This window comes from Podarcis cretensis, assembly GCF_951804945.1.
Source record: "Podarcis cretensis genome assembly, chromosome: 4".
Classification (NCBI taxonomy): Eukaryota; Metazoa; Chordata; class Lepidosauria; order Squamata; family Lacertidae; genus Podarcis; species Podarcis cretensis.
In genome coordinates this window covers 65686557-65713105 of record NC_137173.1, presented here as the reverse complement: position 1 = coordinate 65713105, position 26549 = coordinate 65686557, and the positions used below count along the sequence as shown (strand labels likewise).

The window sequence follows — 26549 nt, the reverse complement described above, 5'->3', positions numbered from 1 at the left end:
TTTCCCCTGCCCACCCTAACCCCGGCCGGCGAGACCGACCCCACGCTTCCACCCTTTTATTTTTCGGGGGGGGGGGGAGGGAGAAGGAAGAGGCTCCTGCAGCGAAGGAAGGCAGAGTGGCTGGCTGGGCGGGCGGGCGGGCGCCGTTGCGGTGCCTCTCCTCTCTTGCACAGCCATGGCTCGCTGCTGCAGGCCCGAGCTGCTCCTCTTTGCACCGTCAGGAGCAGCCGCGGCTGCTGGGCGCAGGCCACTGCCTTTGCTGACTAAGCCGCGCCGGGCGCCTTCCCCTCCCGCTGACCCCCGAAGCTGTGCCGCACATGCCCGCGTTTCGCCCGGGCTCAACCGGGAGCCCTTTTGCCGCCAACTTTTGCGCCTACAGCCGCAGCCTTCGGCCTCCCCATGTTGGGATTTCCCCCTCCCGTATTATTTTCTAACCTTCGTCTTTGCAGCTCCTCCCCTTCATATATGCAGATTCCCTGAAGCTCAGCCCCGCTCTTCTGTTTCTCCAGCCATACAGATTTCTTCGCCCCCCTCCCCCGCCGCATGTGCCTTATTTCTCTCTCCCCCCCCCTCCACCGCATGTAATTTTTCTCCATTCATTTCCCTGGGCACAGGCTCTGATCGACACTCTGCATCCGAAAATAGACCAGCAAGGGCCTTTTTCGATTCTCTGTCTCCGTACCGTCCCCCCCCCCCCCGGGGGCACGCTCTCTTTGCATATATAAAAGTTATTAAATTGCTTGCCCGTGCTTGCAAAAATGACTTTGTAACTGGCTTTTTAAAAGTATGCGCCTGTGAATTTTCGAGGAAGGGATGATCGTGCACGCCTTGTAGTCGCATGCGTGACCTTAATCTGTCCCTTAGGCGGTGACTCTCTTTTTGCTTTTGCAGCTGTGCTGACAGTGACGAAGGTTATTCAGCTTATTTTCTCCAGTAATCCTGATGATTGTGAAAGGAAGTGATCTATTGATATGGAAAATCGGGGCCCAGGGAGAAAAAGTGGAGTTCAATGGATTGATATTGGGGAAGGGCCTCTGTGTTAATGATAACTTTTTCAAAAAGGGAGGAAAAAAACCTAGCAGGAAATGAAAGATCAGGAAGTGTCTTATATTGGGAGTCCTCTGTTAAGTTGCAAAGAAAAGAAATCAGGAGCGTTTTGTTTTGCATTCCTCCAACCCTTATTATTAAGGGTTAAAAGGAACTAGCTGTGGAGCTTATGACCATTATTCTCAAATCTTTATTTGGCAATTAAGCGTTTACTGCCCACATAGTTATTACAGTAAATTAGTTTACAACCTGTGTTTCAGATGTTCGGAACAGTTGAGCTATAATGATTTTGAAAACCCTCTAGCAGCTCCAAAAGTGGCATTCAGTCTTTTGAGCATGCCAGTTTTAATGGCATTTGGGAGGATGGTCAACCCTTTATTTGCTACCAACACGTTATGAAGAGTGCATGTATGGAGGAAAGTGTACAAAGCAACTTTTATGGTAATGGGCATGTTTCGTCTCAGTTGTTCAAGTGCAGTAGCTTATTTATTTATATGTGAGTGAATGGCAGCTGTTAATGCAAATGACGCACTGTACATTTGTAGTGTAAAGGATTGCACTTGCATAAATAAGGAATCAGGTCAGTTCTGGCTCTTCTCCTGCTATATCCATTCATCGTTTACTTGGAAGCAGAAGGTGTGCTCATGGGGCTTGCTTTGGAGGGTGGGACCTTAATCTGCAATTTACCATCACTTATCTAGGTATATAGATCTGAAGAAGTGTGCATGCACACGAAAGCTCATACCAGTAACAAACTTAGTTGGTCTCCAAGGTGCTGCTGGAAGGAATTTTTTTATTTTACATGTAGAGGTATAAATAATCCTATAGATTATTTGCACTACAGGAAAATGAAGCTGCTCCATTTTGTAATTGGGCAATCATGGGCTTGCTTCAGTTGCTGTGCTAATCTCATTTTTGAACCAAAGGTGTGCATAGTTGTGATATGCATAGGCTGGGATTCAAAGAACTGGAAAACTAGTTCTGTGTGAACCCAAGGGAACTTTAGAACCCCATCCCTCTGAACTACAGCTCTCATTTCTGCTGGCAAACACCGTTTTTTTTTAAATTGGAAATTCCAGAGGTGGTTTGTTATATGGCATTGGGGTCTACCATTTTAGGGGCTAAAGATCAAAAAATTTGCAGGATCAGCACAACGCCTCTTGAAGCTAAGCAGATCTTTGAATCCCAGTGGTAGAGTTTTGTACTGATGCAGCTCAGGCAGCACGCCTTATAATACAAATTTATATCTGGTGTGCCTGATATAACTAGCTTAGCTCTAGGTGCAAGTGAGTTACGTAAGCCTTCCAGTTACAGGACCATTTTTGCTAATTCCTATGCGACACGTAGGAGCACTGCTGTTATGCCTTACCTTGTCAGTGGCTGCTCTCAGATTGTTGAAATCCTTTCCACAGGAGGCAAGGCTAGCTCCCTCTATGCTTTCCTTCCATTCGTAGGCAAATATGTTTTTTAGACAGGCCTTTGGCCACTAACAATATGGTGTGGCAATAACTTTTAATGATCTGTGCTGTATATTTTCTTTTGCTTTTGTGGTTGTAAGTTGTTTTGATTCAGTGCTGTTTTTAATATGGTAACTTGGTTACCATATTGTTTTCTTTTAAAAAAAGTATAACATGTATTTAGCTGTTTTTTAGGGGTTTTTTGCATTTCAGCTGTATGTGTTTTAGTTCATGTTGTGAGCCAGCTTGGGCCCTGCAGTGGGAGAAAGGTTGTATATTAAATAAATAAATACCTGACAATATTGCTTGTTGACTGCAGCAAAATTCAAGCAAAGTATGGGGATTTTTATTCATATTTGCTACATTTTTCTTTCTCTCATTTTCTTTAAGGAGCTCAAGGCATTGTCCATACCCCACCCTGGTCTGATCCCCCATTCCTTATTCTCAAAACTAACCAGTGATGTAAATTGTAAATTCGGCTCTGAAAGAGCTATTGTCCCACGGCCACACAGTGAGTTTCATGACTGAGTGGGAATTTGAACCTGAGAAGACTCATACTACTTCCCTGATCCAACTAAATCAGTGTTCTTTTAATGATAATCTAGTTCTGCTATCATATACACATATGTGTGTAATGGGGAAAAAATACTTGCTTAGAACAAAGAACAACAAAACAACTGGCAGCTTTATTGGGGTACTCAAATGGTCACAACATACCATATTTTTCGCTCTATAGGACACACCGGACAATAGGACGCACCTTGTTTTAGAGGGGGGAGAACAAGAAAAAAAAATTCTCCCCCTCTCTGCCCAGCGCCCCTTCAGCGAAGCGACAGGAGGCGCTGTGCAAAGAGGGGGAGAATTCCCCCCCTTGTTTCCCCCCTCTAAAACAAGGTGCCATTCAAGGTGTGTTCAGTCGCCTTCAGGCAGCTACCTTGGAAGCCTGGAGAGTGAGAGGGATCGGTGCGCACCAACCCCTCTCACTCTCCAGGCTTCAGGTTCCTTTCGACCTGCTCTTTGGGGCTGGGGGGGGGAAAGCCCCCGCCAGCCCCAAAGAGCAGGTCGGGGAGCAGCGGAAAGGCGCGCAGCGGAGAGGCTGCTGCCATAGCCGCGCACTACCTCTCCAGCCGGGAGAGGGTCGCGGGGCTATGGCAATACCCCAACCTCCCGCAAAAGCCCACAGGAGCCGCGCACCCTTTAAGGAGCGCACGGCTCCTGTGGGCTTTTCTATGAGGAGGAAGAAGGGACTGACTGGCTGCGTCAGTCCCTTGTCCCTCCTGAGGAAAAGCCCGCAAGAGCCGCACGGAGTTTGTGTGTGGCTTTTGGGGGCTTTTCCTGCCTGCCTCCCCCCCCCCCCCCGCATTTGCTCCATAGGATGCACACACATTTCCCCTTCATTTTTGGAGGGGAAAAAGTGTGTCCTATAGAGTGAAAAATACGGTACATTTTAAACACATGGCTTTTCTCAAAAGATCATGGGAATGGCAGCTTACCCTTCGCTGAGCTACAGTACCTAGTACGCTTCACAAACTATAGTTCCCAAGATTATTTGGAGGAAGCCATGTGCTTTTAATGTATTATGTGGATGTGACACATGGCTGTTGATCTTGGCCAGCTTGCTATTATCATTATAAAGAAACAGATTCCAAAGCTGGGTAGCAGCTCAGCTCCCAGCAAAATCAACAGTACTATGAAGGTTTAAAGGTTGTGCGACTCTGGGTATATAGACACAACTGCAGCTTCTCTGGGACAGAGGGCCATGTTTCCTCCGTTTGTAGAAGAATCATATTTCAGTATTCTGTATCATCACAAGTTGTTTGTGGTTGAGATATTCTCTGTTCTCCCTCTCTGCAGTTTGGTTCTATTTTAAAAGAAAGCATCATCCTAATATTAAATAGGGAGAATGGTTGCAAGGCAGAGGTGAGGAAGGAAGAATGGATGAGCAAGTTCTCGGGTGTTAGAAGTATCTCACAATCATAATCTGAAACTCAGATCAGTTTGTGCGTGTGCTTCAATCTGCATTCTGAAACTATTGTAGAAGTTAATTCCTCTTGTTTGCCTGTCATGCTTGTTAGTCTACCAAATTCTTCTTGCGTAAACTTGTGTAATCCCATTTGCATAGGTGTTGCATAGCTAACTCTGAAAGATAGCAAGCAAGACAAACTGGACTCCAGCCTTACTCATATCGGTTCTGCAGAACAAACAGTGTTGAGGAATTAGTCAGCTTTTCTGTGTATCTTCAACTTTTTCAGACTTACTTTTAACCCAAACATGCATTTGGAGACCCATTTCTTAACGTTTCACCATATCTTTGCATAGTGGTAGTATTCCTGTTGCAACCTACCTTGGATTAGGCCATGGCCCACTAGTTGAAGACCAGTGGTATGCAGGTATTACCCCGAATATCTGCTGAATAAGCAGTCTTTGTGTTTTGTTTAGTCACTCACCTGTTCCTCCAGAGCATGTAAAAACAAGCTTGCTCCATCCTTCATGTGACAGAAGATAGTTGTGGTCTCATAAGGCATGTAGATCCTTTTTGCATTTACTACTCGCAGTCCAGGTGTCCCCCATCAAATATGTGTGCAGCTGGTTAATCCTTCTTTGTATGCCTCCTCCATAAAGGCCCTGGAAATTGGCAACACAAGAATGGGCCTTTTCTGTGGTGGCTCCCTGCTTGTGGAATGCTGTCCCCAGGGAGGCTTGCCTGCCACCTTCTTTACATATCTTTAGGCGCTAGACATAAACATTCCTCTTCTCCCAGTCTTTTGTGATTTGGGACTGATGCAGTAAAGGGAACAGTGATGATAAGTATTTTGAATAAGTTGCCAACCACCATTAGGAGTGACTCACATAACATTTTTCTACCACAATATGACTACTATGCTTATAGGGAATGATCTATTCAGAATGAATGGTGTTTATGCTTGTTTTTGGTATGTCCACATTTAAAAACAAACAGACACAGGCTAACTTTTGATTTTTATAATTTTATTAGCTTTATCATCAGATTGATAAACACACTGAAGTGAAATTTTGTGGCAAGCAGCATTCTGATAAACAGCGCATTAGTGGTTCCATTAGGGACGCAGGTAGCGCTGTGGGTTAAAGCCTCAGCGCCTAGGGCTTGCCGATCGAAAGGTCGGCGGTTCGAATCCCTGCGGCGGGGTGCGCTCCCGCTGCTCGGTCCCAGCGCCTGCCAACCTAGCAGTTCGAAAGCACCTCTGGGTGCAAGTAGATAAATAGGGACCGCTTACCAGCGGGAAGGTAAACGGCGTTTCCGTGTGCGGCTCTGGCTCGCCAGAGCAGCGATGTCACGCTGGCCACGTGACCCGGAAGTGTCTCCGGACAGCGCTGGCCCCTGGCCTCTTAAGTGAGATGGGCGCACAACCCCAGAGTCTGTCAAGACTGGCCCGTACGGGCAGGGGTACCTTTACCTTTTTAGTGGTTCCTTGGAGATTACAAAGACAAGAGATGAGCTATAGTTATAAAACTAAAATAAAACGAATACTTATAAATGATATTTCTTAATAACGTTGGACTTGCACTTTCAGTATGCAGCCTACGACCAATATGAAATCCTGAAGGAATTTGTTAGTGCCCCAGAAAAATATTTTGAAAAGCGAAGGTAGCCATGTTTGTCAATAAGAAAAAATAATCCCATATCAAGAGTTGGGCACTGCCTTTATTAGGAGCTACAAAAATGTCTAATATTTAAGAACTCTAAATCAGATAAGATGTTACACAAAGCAGGGGGTGGGGTTAGGGAGGATGTAGCCATGAAGTCATCTTGTTAATTTGGTTCCAAGATGGAGATTGCAGACTGAACAACTCCTTCCCAGGTGCTATAGATGTCAGGTTCTGGGATAAAGAAGCATTGTCTCTGTGGAACTGCTCTCAAACAAACCACTGGGGAGGGTACATAATTGGTTCATTTGGGATTGTATTCATACGAAAGGGCACTGATAAAAGTTTACCTCAGAAATATGTTTACTCTTGATTAGATAGTTTTATTTTGATGTTGCTCAGACTTTGGGTGAAATGCCTCACTGCATTTAGTTACATGAGATGAAAAACTGAAATCTCTACATTAAATATTCAGTAGTGCTGAAATATAACAGGCCGATTTGGGAGGGGAAACACACATAAAGCTGAATGCACACAAGTTAAATGTGCATAAGTTGTGGGCTTACTTGATGTCAGTTTAGAAATTAGCTCACAATGAAGCTCAATGGCGTTATCCCTTAAAACGTATTTGAAGCATTTCTGATTGGTTCATTGATGGCTTCTGAAGTTGTTAAGCCCAGCAGCGAGAAATTGAATGGTTTGTAGCAAACGGCAAGCTTTCAAAAATGTTACTGATTTAATTAAAGGCAAAAATGAGCTTGTGCAGTACAAGAACCAGAAAACATACCACTTAACATGATGAGGAAATTTGTTTGCACCGTGAGAGTCAAAATACTTTGAAGAATGATTTATCCTTGCTCTTGCGTCATAGGGGTAATATTTCTACAATTAAAGAAACAAAATATGACAGGGTTACTATGCTTTCTTGTGTTTTGGCATAAAGGGAGCGATTACGTTTGTGGCAATATTTTCTGAGATAGTGGTTTTATGTTAATTGCCATACAGGCAGAAGATACAGGCAGAAGAAGCCAGTTTATGTTGGCTGAGCCTGCTAGGATGCTGATCTTGTTGCCCAAGTTTGGGAATGATCCTTAGTTGCGCAACACACACCCATCGTCCCTGCCTATCCCTCCCATTCTGCTATGGCCTCTAGCAGAATATCACAGAGGCAAATATATTGCCTAGCAATTACCTGTGCACCTCTAGATTTTGCCCAGAGGGTAACACTTGTAGAATGCTTTCCCAGGTTAATAGGTTTTGTTTTGAATTACCGGTACTGGCAGAGACACAGGTGGCACTGTGGTAGGTGTCAAAAGTTTTAGAACAGCAACAGCAGGTCCAAAGTAAATCTTTTAAAACCTCAGTTTGGGCTTATATAAGCTTACAAAATTCCTAATATTTATTCCAATTAAGGCCTTCCTCCAGCGGATATTATTTGTTTGTTTGCATGTATGAGAGAGACTGTTCCTTGCTTATCAGCTCTGCACTGTTGATGAAAACGGTAGAATAAGGCGAAACAGATAACTTGTTGAATGCAGGAAGGAGATACTCATTTCTCAGAACAAAATACCATTGTAACCGTAAACCAGAAAGTTATTTTTTCTCCTATTTTTCCCCTGCCCTTACTCCACCGAGCTTGGGGAAGCATACATGGTGTGTGTGTGTGTGTGTGTGTGTGTGTGTGTTCCACCCACCCTTTTATCCTTTCAAACCTTGTGAGATAGATTAGGCTGACAGAGAAGGTGGCCAAACAAAGCTTACCTGCTTTTTATGGCTCAGTGGGAAATTACGGTAAATCTTGTCTTCCCATGCTAAGTCCGACACTCTAGCCACAATATAACCACACTGGCTCTTTTCTCCTCCCCATTCTTATCCTGCTGTTCTGTCATAGAACTTACGCTGCCCCAGTGTTCATTCTCGCAACAACCCTAATCAATTAAGCTGTTCAGTAAGCATTTCTCCCCCTGAAAGTTTTTCTGCTTCACCAAGTACAAGCCCCTTCTTGTCGGAGGCAGCCCCTTCCTGTCTAATCTCAGCAGTTTATCTTGTGCTCTAAGGAAAGAGGTACATCAGCAAAGCCTTACGAAATTTAGGCTGGCTGACTGATACCATTTATTTTAAACTAAGAAATGTCAGGACTCCTCTCCAGGGTGCTCCCCATTTCTGGGATCCACTTCCAGGATACCTGCACTGCGCATATGCGCGGGGGCATGTGGAGATGCCTCTGTTAAAAAGTTATACAGTGGTACCTTGAGTTAAGTACTTAATTCGTTCCGGAGGTCCGTTCTTAACCTGAAACTGTTCTTAACCTGAAGCACTACTTTAGCTAATGGGGCCTCCTGCTGCTGCTGTGCCGCCGGAGCACAATTTCTGTTCTCATCCTAAAGCAAAGTTCTTAACCCGAAGTAATATTTCTGGGTTAGCGGAGTCTGTAACCTGAAGTGTATGTAACCCGAGGTACCACTGTATGGGACATGAGCTCTTGAAATTTTATTTCTTAGGTTAAAGTGAAAAACAGGCGAGTATTTTTTATTCCGGAAACTTCTCCAGGAAGTCATCTCATCCACATACAGGCTGATGAAAGTCAATACTTGGTGGAAGGAACTATTTTGGGCTGGTTTTCTATATATGGCATAACTTGTACCAAGCTGTCTTAAAATTACGTCTTTAGTCCTTTTTCAGCTGAAAGGTTGCTTTCCTTTCTTGCCAATTGCCTGCCAGTGGTGGATGATGCCAGAGGCAAAAACGGGCAAAACAATTAATGTGACTCTTCTGTTTCCACCATAGGCCAGATGTTTCTACACAAATGCACACACCTGTACATTAAAGTATTCAAGAAGACATATCAATGGTATATTGCAAATAGGCAGCAGCACCTGGGGGGGGGGTGCAGAATGTTGCTGGGAAAGAAGTGTGACCTGGAAGTATCCTGTGGGCCAGACAGAGAGGCCTATGTATTCAGCTCCTATGCCTGAGGTTCCTCATCTCTCCTTTCAAAATTAATGAGCAGCAAAATGCAGTTTCTAAAGGATTAGGATTATTGCCAGGCACACCCAACTCGGCTAGAAGTTTAGCTTCTATCAAAAAGGTGAAAAATGAAACCTGAAACATGTCAAAATGACCATCTGTCAGTTTCTTGTTCTTTGAATCCCACTTGGACAAACAAGGATGCCTGGCTGAGCATCCCGAATGTAAAACAAAAGCCAGCCTTTCATGCAGATCAATTTGTGATTCAGATCGTTGAAAACATAAAAACTCATTTGGCTTTGCAAATGTAATGGTCTGATATTCACCTGAGCAAGAGTTAATATTTACCTATAACATTGTACTTTTAATTCATTAGCTCCCCAGGTTACAATTCATGCACAAGTATAATAAGAAAAAGGTTTCTTCTATGTTCTTTTATTCTTTCTTACATTGTGCTGACTTATTTCCTATCATTCTGTGCTCCTGCTGAAAATTTGAATTGTTCTGTATTATCATTACAGTCGTACCTTGGTTCTTGAACGCCTTGTGACTTGAACGTTTTGGCTCCCGAATGCCACAAACCCAGCAGTGAGTGTTCTGGTTTGCGAATGCTCTTTGGGACCCGAACGTCCAACGCGGCTTCTCCAGCTTCCAATTGAGTGCAGGAAGCTCTTGCAGCCAATCAGAAGCTGCGCCTTGCTTTTCTAATGTTTTCGGAAGTCGAACGGACTTCTGGAATGGATTCCGTTCGAGAACCAAGGTACGACTGTATTGCCATGCATGGATTAGTCAACAAAAGGATGAAGCCTATAGACAAATGGTCCTTGCAACATTTCTGCCAGATAGGACCTATTTTATATAGAAAGAAAAAATATCATACTAACCATGGTTACTTGTGATGCAGAAATAAAAAACAGGAATGCTGTTCCCCCACTACTCAAACTGAAGTCAAGTGGGATGTAAGGAGCATAGCTGCAAAAATGTTATACTAGAAATAGAGTTGTTTTCAACAAACTTGCTTTCAGTACAGAGAATATGGGGAAGAAATTCATGTTGTGCTCTTATGATCATTCTGTCAGTCCAAGCATTTATGTTTGCCAGATGGAATCCTCCCCCCCCCCCTTGATGTGTTCTGGGGGTTCTTCCAACACTCCAGAGCGGATTGGGAGCTGTGGGCTATTGTGAGCCCTTGCATTGGCTTCCGCTATTGCTCTGGGTTAGTTGAATCCTGTCCTCACTCTCTTAGGGCTGCTTTTTGTTATAGAACTCTGGAAACATGCTTTGTTTTCCTAGATAAATATTTGCCACATTCATCCCCGGTGTACAAACCTGTGTAATGCAGTGGGCTGCAAACATTTTACATGTGTATATTATAATTGATATGTGTTATTCAGCTTGCAAAAACCAAAGGAGAACGTAAGAATCATTATATAAAAAGGAAGTGAAGATTTAAACTTTTAATTTTAAAAACCTTGTATTCGTTTTTCTTTCTCTTTAAAATGAATGAACTGGCCTGTTTCTCACATTTGTGCAACTGCATGTACTAAAACAATTGTCCTTGGCAGCAAGTCTCTCCCCACAACCCCAACATGAGAAGCATTTTATAAATATATTTATGAATAAAAACACAGGAAAGACCTTTTGTTTTCTATCTAGTAGCTATATATAGACCGGGAGCCAGCAGGAAGCTCCTTTATCAGAGTTTACACAATTTTGGAATGAATTTTTATTTCATTTACAGCTAGATGCAGCCACATAGTTTGCTAATTTGCTACTCTTTAAGTAAGAAGTATAATTTTAGACATTCACATTATACTTTGTTTTTATCCTTCTGAGAGAAGATGCTGACAAAAATGCTAAAGCAGATGGGGAAATGTCTGGCAGAAGATACAGTACCAGCATCTTGGGAATCTAATTTTGTGCTCATGATGAGAGTTCTACAAGTATCAAAAGAATACATGTTAAAAATCAAAGTGCCTTTATTGACCCATGGTGTCTTTTCTTTCATTGTCTAGCTGATTGTAGTGCCGTTTTTAAAGGTCTACAGCCCATCTTCCAAGAGCAGGGAATGACAGAAACTATTCATAACTGGGAAGATCATGGGTACTTAGCAACCTACATCAGTAAAAATGGCAGGTGAGTGCAATATAGACCCATAATTTGTGGAGGGTGTTAGCATTGCTGTTTAACAACCAGGTAAATGTCAAGATGTGTCATCCACCTTCAAAGAAGTGAAATAAAAAGGGCATTTAATTAAGAGCTTTAACACTTTTTTTTTTGCAAGGGTTTCAGTGAGTTAATTTCAAATGCTCACAGTAACTAAAATGTAATGGGAATGTGTTTCCCAGTGACAAAATGAATACATAACCCTACAAAACCACAAGGCTTTATTGTTTGTTACAAAACAAGCCTAGTACCGCATTCTTAGACAACATTGCACATGTCTGGCTGACTGAAAACAATGGGTATTTTTCTGCCCTCGAATGCTACAGTTATCTGACCTGGCAACAATATGAGACATCACCCTGAAGCGGGGTGTTCTGTGAATGGCTGAGTTGGTTTGTACCATTTTAGCATTTTAATTCTAAGAAAATTCAAAGAAAATAGAGCTGCCCTGCATAACAGCTCCTGTATTTAAAACTGGAGTGGTTGTATACTGTTTAGTATTCAAAATGGAAATCTCACACGTGTAAAAATTCATTGTCAGGCATTCTGTAATATTTACAGACCTTTCTGAGACTTCTCGGTTGTGTTATCCTCTGCTGGTTATCCTCTCTCTTTACTTTGCTGCTGGTTTTGTTTTAGACTCTGTATTTGATGCCTTGGGACGTGGGTGGCGCTGTGGTCTAAACCGCAGAGCTTAGAGCTTGCCGATGAGAAGGTTGGTGGTTCGAATCCCCATGACGGGGTGAGCTCCCGTAGTTCGGTCCCAGCTCCTGCCCACCTAGCAGTTCGAAAGCACGTCAAGTGCAAGTAGATATATAGGTACCGCTCCGGCGGGAAGGAAACGGCGTTACCGTGCGCAGCTCTGGTTCGCCAGAAGCAGCTTAGTCATGCTGGCCACATGACCCGGAAGCTGTCAGCAGACAAAACGCCGGCTCCCTCGGCCTATAGAGCGAGATGAGCACCACAACCCCAGAGTCATCCGCGACTGGACCTAATGGTCAGGGGTACCTTTACCTTTATTTGATGCCTTATTTTTAGTAGCTTGCAGTTTAATTTTTTTTGCTTGTAAACTGCTCAGAGAGCCTTTCTTATTTGGATGGTATATAAGTATTTGGTGATAGATAGAGTTGTAATATTTGGTTCATGAAACAGCCATTCTGTTAGCAGGAGCCCCATATTTAGCATAGGGCAATAGCTGAATCTGAAAGGTACCTTGAAATTGCAGCAGATGTTCCACAAGCCCTTGTGCAATTGCTGTTACTATACTCAGTAACAGTTAAGCTTTGTGAGCTACTTCTTTCCTACTGCTTCTACAGGTGCTTGGGTAACAATACCCAAACTTCTAAAAACTAGTACTATGCGTAACGTCACATATGCTTTTCTTAACTGCCTTCTGATGTGCTGGCATTAAAAAAACTTATATGCCTGATTGCAGCACTCCATTGGAGAGTGGGCTTTAATGCAAGATAAAATGAGAACCTGCATCCCTGTTGTAATAATAAGGTAATGCTGGAAGCAACTGGTGCATTTGTGGAAACCAGGTGAAACTTAAGTGCTGTGAACTATTGGATTTAACTACTAACATCAATGTAAAATGTTAAAAAAACCCTCCTGCCTACCCCACATTGCAAAGATTTCTGTAACTATACAACAGCTGGCATGGTTTAAGTGCCAAACTAGGCTATAAATACAGTCTAACATTCATTCGTTCATATACGGTACTTATTTATCTAAAATATACCACTTGATATAATAAAATCTCTTAAGTGGTTTGCATAAAAACAATAAAAGCACAGACAACAAGGTTCAATAAAAAAATCCTGAAAACAAGCTGAAAACTCAACACAAATAAATATCACAAATATAACTGAGCAGTGTACCAAACAAAATTAAAAATTAAGAGTCAGAGTCTAGGAAAGTTTGGACAAACGTATGATTTTTTAAGAGGTGTTTTAAAGCTCACTATTGTCCCTGCATCATGAATTACCCAGTGGAGTTTGGGTGCTGCCACTGAGCACCCACTATTCTACATTTTCACCGAGTGACAATCTGCTGGTTGTGGAACAGCATGGTATCCTCAGAAGATATTAAAGGTCAGCTTGGTATTTACCGGAGGAGCCAGTCTGCTAGGTGTTCCATTAACATTTAGTGTGGATTCCCCCCCCCCTTTTAAACAACCAGTGGGAGTGGAGCAGTCAGGTCAGCTGTGATTTCTCCTGGACTGGGAGTAATTTAAATACAGTGTTCCATGATATGGAAAGTTCCATTTAGACTACTATAACAAGTTGTATGTGCACCTTGAACACTGCTTGGAAATTGCACCAAGTTCAAAATTTAGCTGGAGCAGTCTATCAATTTTTGAAGAGCTGCTCTGAAACCAATGCAGGGTACTGATTTTTTTACTTTGCAAGCTGTACATGGCTTAGAACCCAGGAACCTCAAGTACCACCTGCTTAACATGCCTGGATATTAGAAACCTCTACTGAAGCCCCTTTCTGAATACACCCAGCTATGAGAGAGAAGGTGGGAGGCGACGTAGGGAAAATACCTTTTCCAATGTGACACTTACATTATGGAATTCCCTCCCCAAAGAAGGATGCTTGGTGCCTATGAGGGGGAAAGAGAGAGATTCCTATCTTTTGTGGGCCTGGAAAGTTGTGGTTTGTTTGTAGGAAAACCAGGCTTCACTCTACTCCTTTCTCTGCTCATGAAATGGTTTCATTGAATGATTTCAGGGCAAGGAATGGATGGATCAAGGTCTCTCCTAATTTTCATGCTGTCACACTTATCAGTGGTCCTCTTGCCATTGTAGCAGTTGCTGTTGAGTTCAAGGTCAGCTGGTTGTCTCTTCTTGAGGAGTGTGGATGATGTGCACATGAAAGGGGAATAATAGAAAGTGGTTTTGTGAGTGAGAATAAGTGCAGAAGTGGTAAATTGGATTGAGAAAATTACTGGTAATAGTAATAATACATTACACTGTGAACTGTGACAAGACAGAATGTAGATGTCAGTCAGAATTGGAAACCACACATTAATGTACATTAACGTTCACTGTAGAGTCGAGCAGTGCTGCTGAATAATGGTATACCCACAAAGGTTTTGAACATACATTCTCTGCAAGTTCAAACTCCTGTGAATGCTGCTGACGACAATTTTTTTCTTTAACAAAGACCATGTATTAATCCCCATTGGGAAAGCTGCAGCTGCTAAATGAATTGAAGTTGCTTGGGGATTAAGTCATGCTTCCTTGTTGTCTCTGCTAAAACAATTCCTCTGTATCTAGATTAAAGCCACTTTGCATGAAGTTAAGCCAGCAAAAGTAATATTTGTCATCTCTCCCAGGTCCATTTAATTCATGGGTCACTCTAACAAAAGGCAGAATTGTAGAAGGCTCTATTGTAAAGCTTTCATTAATCATGTTGTCAACATAAATATAGGCAAAACAGCCATTCACTTTCTTTCCCAAGCAGAATGTTAATTACATTTGCCATTCAAAGCGCTGCGTGTGGTGGTATGATTTTTTTTAAAAAAAACAAACCTTTTTTTTTATTCCAGTTTATTTGAAAATGCCAATGAATGGGAAAAGAACAAGTATTTCTGGAATACATGAATCTTTGAGATGTTTGACTTCTAGTAATTGTTGGAATGTTAGCGTACATTTTAAAAACAATTGGGCAAGTGAAACTGTTTTTTGAGTTTGTGCAGTAAAGAAACCATATTATTGAACTGGTTAGTGTGTATGCTAGTGGTTGTTTTAATTTTTGTAAGTGGTGAAATCTGTTAACAGAAATTTGTGTAATCAAATACAGGTTATTTTTATTTGTTTATTTAATTTTTTATGTCCTGCCTTTCCTTTAAGAAGCTCAAGACAGCTAGCTGCAATAAGGTAAAAACTAAGTGAAAATTGCTAAAAACAGCAGAACACAAAAGGATAAAAGGCAGCCATTAAAACAAGTAGATATTCTTAAGCAATGATGAAACAGTTAACTGTGGCAAAGTGAAATACAAATTGGTAAAGGCCTTTAAAAGCTTTTGTATCCCAAAATCCTTCTTAAACTGCGAGGCTTTAGACATTTGACAGAAGGCCATTAATGCAAGATGAGCTTCTACCACAAGTCAGTTCCACAGCTACTGGGTGCAGCTACTGAAAAGGCTCTCTCCCTGGTCCCAGGGCTAAGCAGACTCATGGAGACATCAGATATACAGGATCGCGTCTGATGAAGAAGATATTAGGAGACGGGTGGGCTAATACTGGAGTTGGTGGTCCTTCAAATCACTGGCTCTTTGAATTGGGTGTGGAAACAAAATGGAAGCCAGTGCAGTTGTTTCAGTAAAGGAGTTACATGCCTTTGCATTCCAAAGCAATTGTTTTGGACAGTCTTCATATGAGGCTTTCATACTGCGCATTACAGCATGGTGTAACTAAGGCAAATATGGGTATAGATGATGTGCTAGCTTCAGCTGGGCAAAGGCACTGCTAGCCACAGTGATACCTTGGGCTCAAGAATCAAGGCTAGGATCAGAAGCGCTCCTAAGCAGTGTGATTAAACTTAAGTTTGACAAGTTAAACAATGAATACTAGAAATATTAAAACAAGCATGATGCTTAAATTTATTATCCTACACCAGCAGTTCCCAGGGCATATTACAACAATTGAAAATCCAGAATTAAAAACTGTTAACACACATACACTGTGGCAATGTGTTACCAGAACTCCTGGCTGAGTGGGCTCCATTTGAAGGTGTTAGCTCTGCCTCTGTAGTTGAAGGCTGGCACCCAGGGGCCCTCAAAAAAGTGAAAAGGCATCTTGGTGAGCTCCAGTTCTGATTTCCTCAGGGAAGTTAGAAACTTCTTTCGTTGTCCCCTTCTCCAGCACTCTTCCCAGCTCTTCTTCAGCACTCTTGCCCAGCCTTATGATGTTCCTCTTTTCCTGTGGCCTCCCATTTTCTCCCTCCCTTTCGCATTGTAACTTCCTTCTCCCTCTTACGTTTTTATTTCATCTGTAGCCTTTTCCAGCTCTAGTTACAGCTGCATTAAAGTCTTGGGTTTCTTCATTGATTTCTATGTGCAGATCTTCCTTCTGCCCTTGGGGACATTTAAAAATACTTTCTGTGTGAATCAGAAAATGACCAGTCTAGAAAGTGAGATAATTTTCTTTGTCCTTTTTATATCTCTGTGCTTCTCCCTTGGCCTTATTTGCCTTGTTCCTGGTGGAAAGAGAAGGGGAGGGATGGAGAAAAAGACAAGGTAGGAAGAGACACAAGAGATAAAACTGTCCCTTTTCCAGTCTCCTCTTTACCTCCTTTGTGCTCATTACCTTCTCCTTCAGCTAGCATCTCTTGCCCATCTGCCAGCTATTTAGCAGGTTTTAAAAAATAAATAAATTCCCAGGCTGCATTGACCACATCTTTCCACTGATCACATCCAGCCAGCTGATTCCATCACCCCCATTCCATCATTTATGTTTTTAAAGCATTTTCCCCCTATTCTTCAGCTGAAACAGGTTCCTAGAGTTTCTTGAAAAGATGAAGAATAAGACAACTTTCCAACTGGCTCTCAATTTTCCATGGATATTGGGCAGCATGCTTAGCTTCCCAGCAGATGCTTGGTGGCATTAGATACCGCCTCTTACTCGTGGAGCTAAGTGTTCTACCTCCTAAAGATTGCATTGCCACATGCGCAATTGCCCCTTTAATGAAGAATGCATTAAAGCCATTTATTCAAACTTGCATGGAACAGAGTTTGATAATATTTTAGAAATCCTCCTTGTTGTATGAAAACAAAACATACCAAATTTCTAGTCATCTTAGATCATTTTAAAACAGTCAAGCTTGTTTATAATGGAGAATTTCTCTTAACCACAAGGACTTACCAAGTATTTACAGTTGGAAGGAAGCAATGTAAATATTCAGATGGTCTTCTTTCAACAGAAGCTCACAGGACAGTTGATTAGAATATAAATGAGGGGAGAGTTGGCAGCAGGTAGGCAACTGAGGTGCTGGAGGTTCTCTTCCTGCAGTTCTTGTTGAAGAAGTTGGTGCTTAGAATGTAGGGACTGGGGGACTGCTTTCATCTGACACTTTTCTTGTTTTTACTGTCTAGTTTTGCCAATCTGAGAATTTATCCTCATGGCTTGGTGTTGGTCGATGTACAGAGTTGCAACAATTTGAGTGGAGGAGACGTAGAGCAGGTATGTATAGTACCATATATATATGATAGTGCTTGAATTGAAGACACATTTTTTTTACAGAGCTTATTTTTAATTTCATAAATGCTAGGTTTTAATTCTTGCAGCCATTAAACTCAGTGGGAAAGTACGGGGCAAGCCTCTAGTTTGCTTCAGACATAACAGTAAAGCAGAAATGCCTGTAGGTACATTGTGGGGAGAATTAACCCATTAACTGCATTCCTTAACAGATCGCCTGGCACTGACCTTGATGACATTTCAGTGGAAGACAAAACCATTTTTATTTTCACCATGGTTTTAATTCTCTCTCTCTCTGTTTCTGTTTGTATATAAGGCGTTGCAGATCTTTCTGTTTTTACCTCTAAACCCTGAATACTACTTAACAGCAAACTTAATGAAATGATAAAAAAGGAGGTTATATATAACTCATGTTTTGGATTTGGTTTGTTTAGAAACTAAGCTCACTGGCTTGTATGCAGTGCTAAACTGACTGAAAGCAAAATTAATTTTAACAAAAATGAGAAGGGAAAATAGACAAAATCCTAAGGCTTTGCTAACATGGGCTTTGGAGGTGAGAGAGAAAAGTTGGCTGTGTATCATATTTTTAGGAATCTTGTTCTTTTAGTTGGATCCTATTGTTTTTTAACCAGACTTTTTTTTTAATCACAGCTTCTAAACAAGATAGAAAAAAGAATGAAAGAACTGTGTCATAGAAACATCAAAAGAGTAAAACGGTGAGGAATTTTGAGATTGTTTGGTCAGATTGCCCAGCGAAGTCTTTGTTGTCTGGTAAATGAATATGGAATTTTAACACATAGTATTGAGACTTTACAAAACATTTTATTCAAGTTCATTCATTTTACCCTTACATTTTCTTAACGTAGTAAAGTTTTCATTTGCTGTAGATTATTCAGTGGAGTTCCATGGCATAATGTGGCTGCACCAAAGTAAACCTATGAAAAATGGATGGTTCATCTCTGGCTGCCTTTTGCTAGTTGGTAGAGACATTTTATTTTATTTTGGCAGCTTCTTGCATTGCTAAGTACTTGAAACCATGGAGAGGCACAGCCAGTCAGTAGACAGTACTGAACTAGATGAATCAATGATCTGCCTGTAAGGCGGCTTCCTACTGAATAAGTTGTTTTATATAATACTGTGATTGTCAAGTATAGTTAGATGCCCTGAATAGTGCATAGGCACTAGAAAGGTAGGATAGAAATGAAATAAACTGAAATTGGGGGGCATAATTGGGTGGTGTTAAGTTGTAGTCTTTGTGGGGGTGGGGGGCTGCCATGTTATTGTGGTTTTTATTCCATACAGAAATATATGGGGTTGGGGAAAAACTAAAGCAGAGAGCTGAACTTGAAGGGGCCTAAGGCACCTTATTTGACATTCTTTTCCATACCTACGGTTTAGTGGGGGGATATAGAAACAACCCACCCATATGCATTCCTTCATTCTTTTCCAGTGATTGGAGAGAATCTGTAGCTAGAACAAAGACTGGTACAGTGGTACCTCGGGTTACAGACGCTTCAGGTTACAGACTCCGCTAACCCAGAAATAGTACCTCGGGTTAAGAACTTTGCCCCAGGATGAGAACAGAAATCGTGCTCTGGCGCCAGCGGGAGGCCCCATTAGCTAAAGTGGTACCTTAGGTTAAGAATAGTTTCAGATTAAGAACCGACCTCCAGAACGAATTAAGTTATTAACCTGAGGTACCACTGTATTTATAATATCTGGCTGTTTGCAGAACAAGCTGATGGGAACTAAAGTAAATGGGTTTGTCAGGTTTCCTGAAGTTCTGAGGAGATCAGCAACCACGGTCACACCCTCCATATGTTGTTGGACAGCAACTTCCTTTATTACTGGCCTTTCGCCATTCTGTCTGGGCCTAATAAGAGTTGGAATCCAGCAACATGCGGAAGGCACAAGTTACCTAATGCTGGATTAGACAAGGAAATAACTTTGTTACATACAGGAACAGAGTAATAAGCATTGATAAGGCATGGAGGCTGACTACGTTAGAAAAACAGAACTAATACTGTGTAGTAGGTTACAGGGGTGAGAGAGGCAGTTTTTTGCCTCTGATAGTAATCTGAACATCTGGTTGTCAACGTCACCAGCACTTTCACATTCAGTACAGTTCACGTTTGTACTAGAGCACAGCGAAACTATTACTTGGAACACCAGTGATTTTAGTCTCCTGCTTCTCTGGCTTTTGTGGGATGCCACCATTTTGTAGCTTTTTCTTGCTCAGGTTATACTTCCATGTGAAAAAGTAGGAAGCATCAGCATAGCCTTGTGTGCTCTCTGTGAGGTGGCAACTGTTTTGCTTCCTCTCCAGACTTTGAGGTAAAAGTATTCCAAGCTGTCATTGAGCCAGGTGCTGTTGATGTTCCTTGCCTGAGTATCATGTAAGTGAAGGCCACTTAGTTGGCTGTGGGGAGAGCAGGGTAATGCTGGGAAAAGCAAGAGTAGTATTCCTGCTCTGTGGGCAGTTGCAGTGTACCCCTGGAACAAGCTTTACACACTACATGTGATCTGCCTTTTGTCAGCTCATTTTGTCAGTCTCTTGCATCCCAGTTGACCAGACAATGGCTATTTGGGTAAAATAACTGCACCAGTAAATGAATACATAATGTGTGGCATAGGAGTGGACAGGGGGCATTAAGAATAAAGCTTGAGATATTTTGGTGGGTTTGCTCTCTATATATTAAAATATTTATCTGGTTTTAATAGTCTATAAAGCAAATTGGTTTTTATAGATAAAAAAACCTTTGGTCTCATGAAGTTTGCATACTATCTGGTACTGCCCTCTAGTGTCTCTTAAATTGTTTCATTAGATGGCATGGCTTGGGTATTACAGAAAGGCATGACAGATTTTCCTGTCCTTATGTTTTCTGCTGTTGTGAAGGCATACTTTAATTAATTAATTAATCAATCAATCAATCAATTAAATTAATTTGTATACCCTTTGCATTTCAAGAAGAAATACCAAGGGTGGTTCACAAACAACTTTTAACATGCTCTGTCATTTCTACCTTTAGAAAGCTAATTTAACAAAGTATATAAAAGCATTAATAGCTAGCACAGTTATCCACCGTCGTTTGGCAACCTGTTTGACAGCTATGTCCAAGTTATATAACAGCAGCTTCCATATAAACATTCCAGCCTAGGAATTCAGTTGTTGCTGTCGTGGTATCAGAATGGACATTTTTAAAATACTCATAGATAAGTCAACATGAGAATCTGCCTGGAATGTTGTACCAGTAAATACTAAAAATAACCACATTTTCAAAAACCTTTTGTGTGCTGCTTATCTCTTGTTCCGTTCCAGTAATGGAATACATTTTTGGGGGGCTGCAAATCAGGGAATAGCAATTGTCTCAAAAGTACTAACATTAAAAAGTTTACAATGGAAATTCTTTGCTTGGAACACTAGGTTGCAGTGTTCGAGTACCTCTAGGAAGGTAACGTTTTAGAAATGTCTTGACTATAATATAGCTTTTGCTAACTTGCACAAACCTGAAATTGTGAATGTTCTCTTCTTCTGTCTTTTCGTTCTCAGATTGCCAGCCATTGTGAGAGGAGATGCTATTGATAAATATTGGCCCACAGCAGATGGACGATTGGTGGAATATGACATTGATGAAGTTGTTTATGATGAAGAGTCAGCTTACCAGAATATTAAAATCTTACACTCGAAACAGTTTGGAAATATTCTTATCCTCAGTGGGGATGTTAGTGAGTATTGCTGTTTTTATATAATACAGAGCCAACTGCTATAGAGTTGACCTGCACAACTTGTGACCTGTCAGTCCAAAGTCAACCCATGTTTTGTGGTTTGTTGTGCTTAAAACCCAGCCACCCTATTTTTTTCTCCCTCAGCCCTGGACAGGCTGTAATTGCAGAAGGTTTTCTTGAACTTCTGGTTTGCAGCGTTTAACTTTGCGGGCTCTAAATTGTGTCGGTTTCCCACAGAGCTTCTGGGATTTCTGTTATCAGAATTTCACTCTTTCTGATATTTTGACCTGTGGTTCAAGTGTTTTTCAGCTGAGATCATATCTATTATTATTTTTTATATTACCCCATAAGTAATTGTAAAAAGGAATCTTTGGGGGCAACATGAAATAAATTCGGCTGGAAATTTGATACAGTGCTGATGAAGCTAGTTTCTTCCATTCCTGCTAGCATTGTATCATTCAACCCACTGGGGGAAAATAGCAGATAAGATTCTGTTGATTATTGTATTTAGGCTCCCCTTGTTATCAAAACTAATTACACTATCTATATTAAAAGATTATGTTAATGGAATGAATCATACTATGGTATGGACTCTTCTCCCGGGAATGTTGAAATTTTGGAGCATAACATTATCACACTGGCTGGTGCTGACGGCTTCCTTGCAGTCTGCTGCTGTCTCTAGGTGTGTCATTGATCAACTCCAGTGACAAACCTAACCACAAACGAAGGCATGAATTATCTGATTTCACTGTTTCCAAGTATTTGAACTGAATTAGTATTAACCATTTATGTTTGTAGGTTTGAAAGAATTTCATATTGCTTTGTTTCCCTTTTAGAATTTCTAATGCAGTTTGTAGTAGGAAAATAGGTGGATTATGCCAAACAGTAGTGTCCCAGTATCAATCAATCAATCAATCAATCAATCAATCAATCAATCAAATATTGGCATCACGGTATAAAACATTTCAAGTAACTGGAATAATTAAAAAGATAACAGTGAAGCTATCAAGGGTTATAAAGTCACACTATAGTCGTGTGCATTTGGATATTCTGCTATGCCCTGTCTATTTCCTAAAAGGATAGTTTGTTGGGAACCCTTTTGGGTAAAATTGTGGCTAAAAAGGAAGCTACTAAAGCAGTAATACCTTTCTCCCGATCTGCCAGGAGAAACCTTATTTGGCTTCTTCTCGGAGTTGTGGGCCGGAGGTCCAACATTTTGCTCAGCATCAGTTGGCGAGGTCTGCTGTGTAAAGGGCACTCTAAGAGAATGTCGTCCGTTGAATCAGGTACTTCCTGATGGCAGGCACCCAAACAGGCTTGAAATGGGTGTCCCAGTATTCGAGTTTGGAGAGAAAGGAGACTGTCTTCCTGATTTAGTCAACTAATGAAGAATTGTAGAATTGGAAGAAGAGCACGAGGGTCATCCAGTCCAAGCACCTGCAATGCAAGAATCTTTTGCCCAGTGTGGGGCTCGAACACACAGACACATATCTTTTGAAAGCACCATGAGCCTTGCTTTCAGGGCCTTTCCTTGCTGAGCTAAAGAACAACCGACCCCTCTTCACCCCAGCAGGAAGTGATCAGGCTCCTCTGAACCCACCAACCAGCTGTTTGATGGACTGAGGGGAGAATGAGTTACAGGGGGTCAGGAGAAGGCCACACACAATGAAGGCATATGGGGAGAGGACTGTGGAGGTTGCATGTACCCCACAGTTTTCCCACCAGTGATGTATATAAACAAATTATGTTCATATACATCAGGGAATAACAGTGACACAGCCACAGTGGCGTAGCGTGGGGGGTGCAGGGGGGGCCGGCCGCACCGGGCGCAACATCTGGGGGTTAGGGTTAGGGGGCGCAAATCCACGGGTTAGGGGGCGCAAATTACTTGCCTTGCCCCGGGTGCTGACAACCCACGCTATGCCACTGCACAGCCATTAATAGATATTTGACATTCCTCTTGTGTTTTAGTGAATAACTTTACACAGAAATGTAAAACCACAGGTTTTATTTTTCTAAATCTGTAATAACATTTCTAGTCCCCCCCCTTAATTAGTCTGAATGATTTACTTTAAAATAATGAAGTCATTGTGGATTTCTGAAATGTAAATGCAAGCGGGTCTAACTTTATGTTCTTATTTAGCACAAACAAAAGAATTTTTTTTATAACATGCTCACATATATCTCTTAATCCCTGTGCTTTTCAAGATCTGGCAGAGAGTGACCTGGCATATACACAAGCTATAATGGGCAGCGGGAAGGAAGACTACACGGACAAAGAAGTCCTCATTCTTGGAGGTGGTGATGGGGGAATACTGTATGAAATAGTCAAATTGAAACCAAAGATGGTCACCATGGTAGAGATATCCTTTTAATAAGCGGGTGATGGTTCATTTTGAAAATGTTTTGTCATGATTTCTCCCTGTGTAATCTGTTCTGAAAGATCAAAATAGATCAGACAATTAATGCAAGCACCTCTCAGAACCATCTTAAGTTCTGCATTGTGTGTCGGGCACCCTAAATCTGGCTCAGATTGTCCTAATTCAGATAGAGGCATCATGACTTTAGTAGATCGTTTGACCAAGATACTTAAATGTTGGCCATTTATGATTATGCAGCAAATTTAAACTTTCTGAGCCATGCTAAGTATATTTTAAAATTAGGACTATGTGTCAGATAATTAGCTACTTATAAAGGAATGTTTAAAACAGTTGTCAATAACATGTATTTAAGAGTTGCCTGAAACAATTGTCTATTGGTTATGGAATCTAAACCTTGCTATTCTGAAGCAAAACTAAATAACTTATTTTAATAACTTCAACAAAATGAGTTGGTGGATTCTTAACTAGCATCAGATACATTGACCAAATGGTGATTGACGGGTGTCGAAAATATATGCGCAAAACATGTGGAGATGTCTTGGACAATCTGAAAGGAGAATGCTATCAGGTAACTAATTGTTTTAAACATGCAAAATGAAAGATGTTATCTGCATCAATGAAAATACACGTTTGGGAGTACTTTCTGATGCAATACTGTGTATTGTGTATAGCTATATACAATTCTAAGACATTATGAACAAATGATAAACTAGTAGCAGTTGATTTTCTTTTTGCTTTCAGTCACTAAAATGTATACATGTTTCGGAAGAGGCCGCATGCACTGAAATTATAATATCCATTATTCCATCTACAGCAGGACTGTGAAATAGAGTCATAATGTGTTCTGCATAAACAGGCTATATAGTACATTTATAAACTCAAGAACTAGGCATCTGAGGTATGCTAGACTTCCTAATTAGAATAATGTTATAGAAAAAATAAATAAATGGTTTAAATTCAATTTATAAAAGGAAATATTCTAGCACCGTAAAACTGGAACTGCATGTTGATCCTTATTACTTTATTTTCAGTTTTCTTTATTTTGTGATGTCTTTGTTTTGTACAGAAAGGAATGAATGCTGGCACAATTAATGATTCCCCCCATTGCCTTTTGTCACATTCTTTGGGGGTGGGGAGTAGTAGTAATCAAATATGGGTTCTCTGGGTAGCCTTAGGGGGCTCATCATGGTCTCTCAGCCAAATCTGAGAGTGGACCACAACACTAGTAACCAAAGGACCCTGGTTCATCCCTGCTAGTATCTCCACGTAGAAGTTGGGAAATGCTCCTCTGAAATCCTATAGAACCACCCAAATCTCTTTTCTGATGAGAGCAGCTTTTGCATCTCATTTGGAAACCAAGGACCCAGAGTCTGGAGGAAGAATGGGGAGTCACACAATGCCAGATGCTTGAAGTCCAGTGTGAAGTTTCCACAGTCTGTGTTGATTTGGGGAGCCATGTCATCAGCTGGGGTTGGTCCACTGTGCTTCATTAAGTCCAGGGTCAATGTAGCCATCCACCAGGAGATTTTGGAGCACTTCATGCTTCCTTCTGCAGACGAGCTTTATGGGGATGCTGACTTCATTTTCCAGCAGGAGTTTGGCACCTTCCCACACTGCCAAAACTACCAAAACCTGGTTCAATGCCCATGGGATTACTGTGCTTGATTGGCCAGCAAACTCGCCTGACCTGAACCCCATAGAGAATCTATGGGGCATTGCCAAGAGAAAGATGAGAGACATGAGACTGAGCAATGCAGAAGAGCTATTGAAGCATCCTGGTCTTCCATAACACCTCAGCAGTGCCAAAGGCTGATAGCATCCATGCCACGCCACATTGAGGCAGTAATTGATGCAAAAGGGGCCCAAACCAAGTACTGAGTACATATGCATCCTTTTACTTCTCAGAGATCCAATACTGCTCTATTTGCAATCCTTGTTTTGCTGGTTTCATTTAATATTCTAATTTTCTGAGATTGTTAATTTGGGGTTTTCATCAGCTATACGCCATGATCATCACAATTATAACAAATAAAGGCTTGACGTATCTCGCTTTGCATTTCATGAATCTATCTCATATATTAGTTTCACTTTTTAAGTTGAATTACTGAAATAAATGAACTTTTCCACAATATTCTAATTTTCCGAGTTTCACCTGTACTGATCTAGATCAAGCAGTTGTCTGACTGTATAAGACAGCTTCTTATGGCACTGTTGTGAAAGTAAAATGAGTTAAAGAATCCTGTGTAGATGGTGAATATATATTCACAATGAGGCTGAGATCATCCCTTCTCTGTCATATAATTGTGCACGTTACATGGGAGCATACCGAAATAGAGCCCAATGCATCTGTGCAATCTGTTCATCTGAGTCTTCTGATGTTGAGGTTATGGGCATTTGCCTTTTTTGCATGTAGGCTTGTATGCAAACATGATGTGTTATATGTGAACCACCAGGCACTGACAGGCTTTGCTATACATTTTGACCACACGCTAAGGGCATTAAAAACAAAAACTATACTACCGTATTTTTCGCTCTGTAGGACGCACTTTTCCCCCTCCAAAAATGAAAGGGAAATGTGTGTGTGTCCTATGGAGCGAATGCAGGCTTTCGCTGTAGCCTGGAGAGCGAGAGGGGTCGGTGCGCACTGACCCCTCTCGCTCTCCAGGCTTCAGGCAGCTATCCGCAAGCCTTCTTGCGCGCAATCTTGCCGCTGCTCCTGGACCTGTTCTGGGGGCTGGGGTCGGGGGAAGCTCGGCTGGGGGGGGGAAACTATCTTTTTTCTTTATCCCCCCCCAAAAAACCTAGGTGCACCCTATGGTCCGGTGCACCCTATGGAGCTAAAAATACGGTAGTTACTAACTTCAGTGCTACTGTCTAGTTACTGACTTCAATGTTGGTACCATCGAAATGACAGAAACAATGGGTGAGTGATCTGGGAGTGCTAAAAAGGTAGTAGTGATCTGACTGAGGACCCCA

General features: G+C 41.5%; 1 protein-coding gene across 2 annotated transcripts in view; it reads left to right on the top strand.

The window, feature by feature from the left end:
* SMS (spermine synthase) overlaps positions 1-26549 on the top strand; it is a 44426-nt gene that overhangs the window by 7772 nt on the left and 10105 nt on the right. For both annotated transcript variants that reach the window (XM_079972287.1, XM_079972288.1), the window contains exons 2-7: positions 11111-11231; positions 17364-17451; positions 18118-18182; positions 21017-21192; positions 23401-23557; positions 24054-24141. In XM_079972287.1, coding sequence (XP_079828413.1) covers positions 11111-11231; positions 17364-17451; positions 18118-18182; positions 21017-21192; positions 23401-23557; positions 24054-24141 — 695 coding nt within the window. The remainder of the gene's footprint in view (positions 1-11110; positions 11232-17363; positions 17452-18117; positions 18183-21016; positions 21193-23400; positions 23558-24053; positions 24142-26549) is intronic.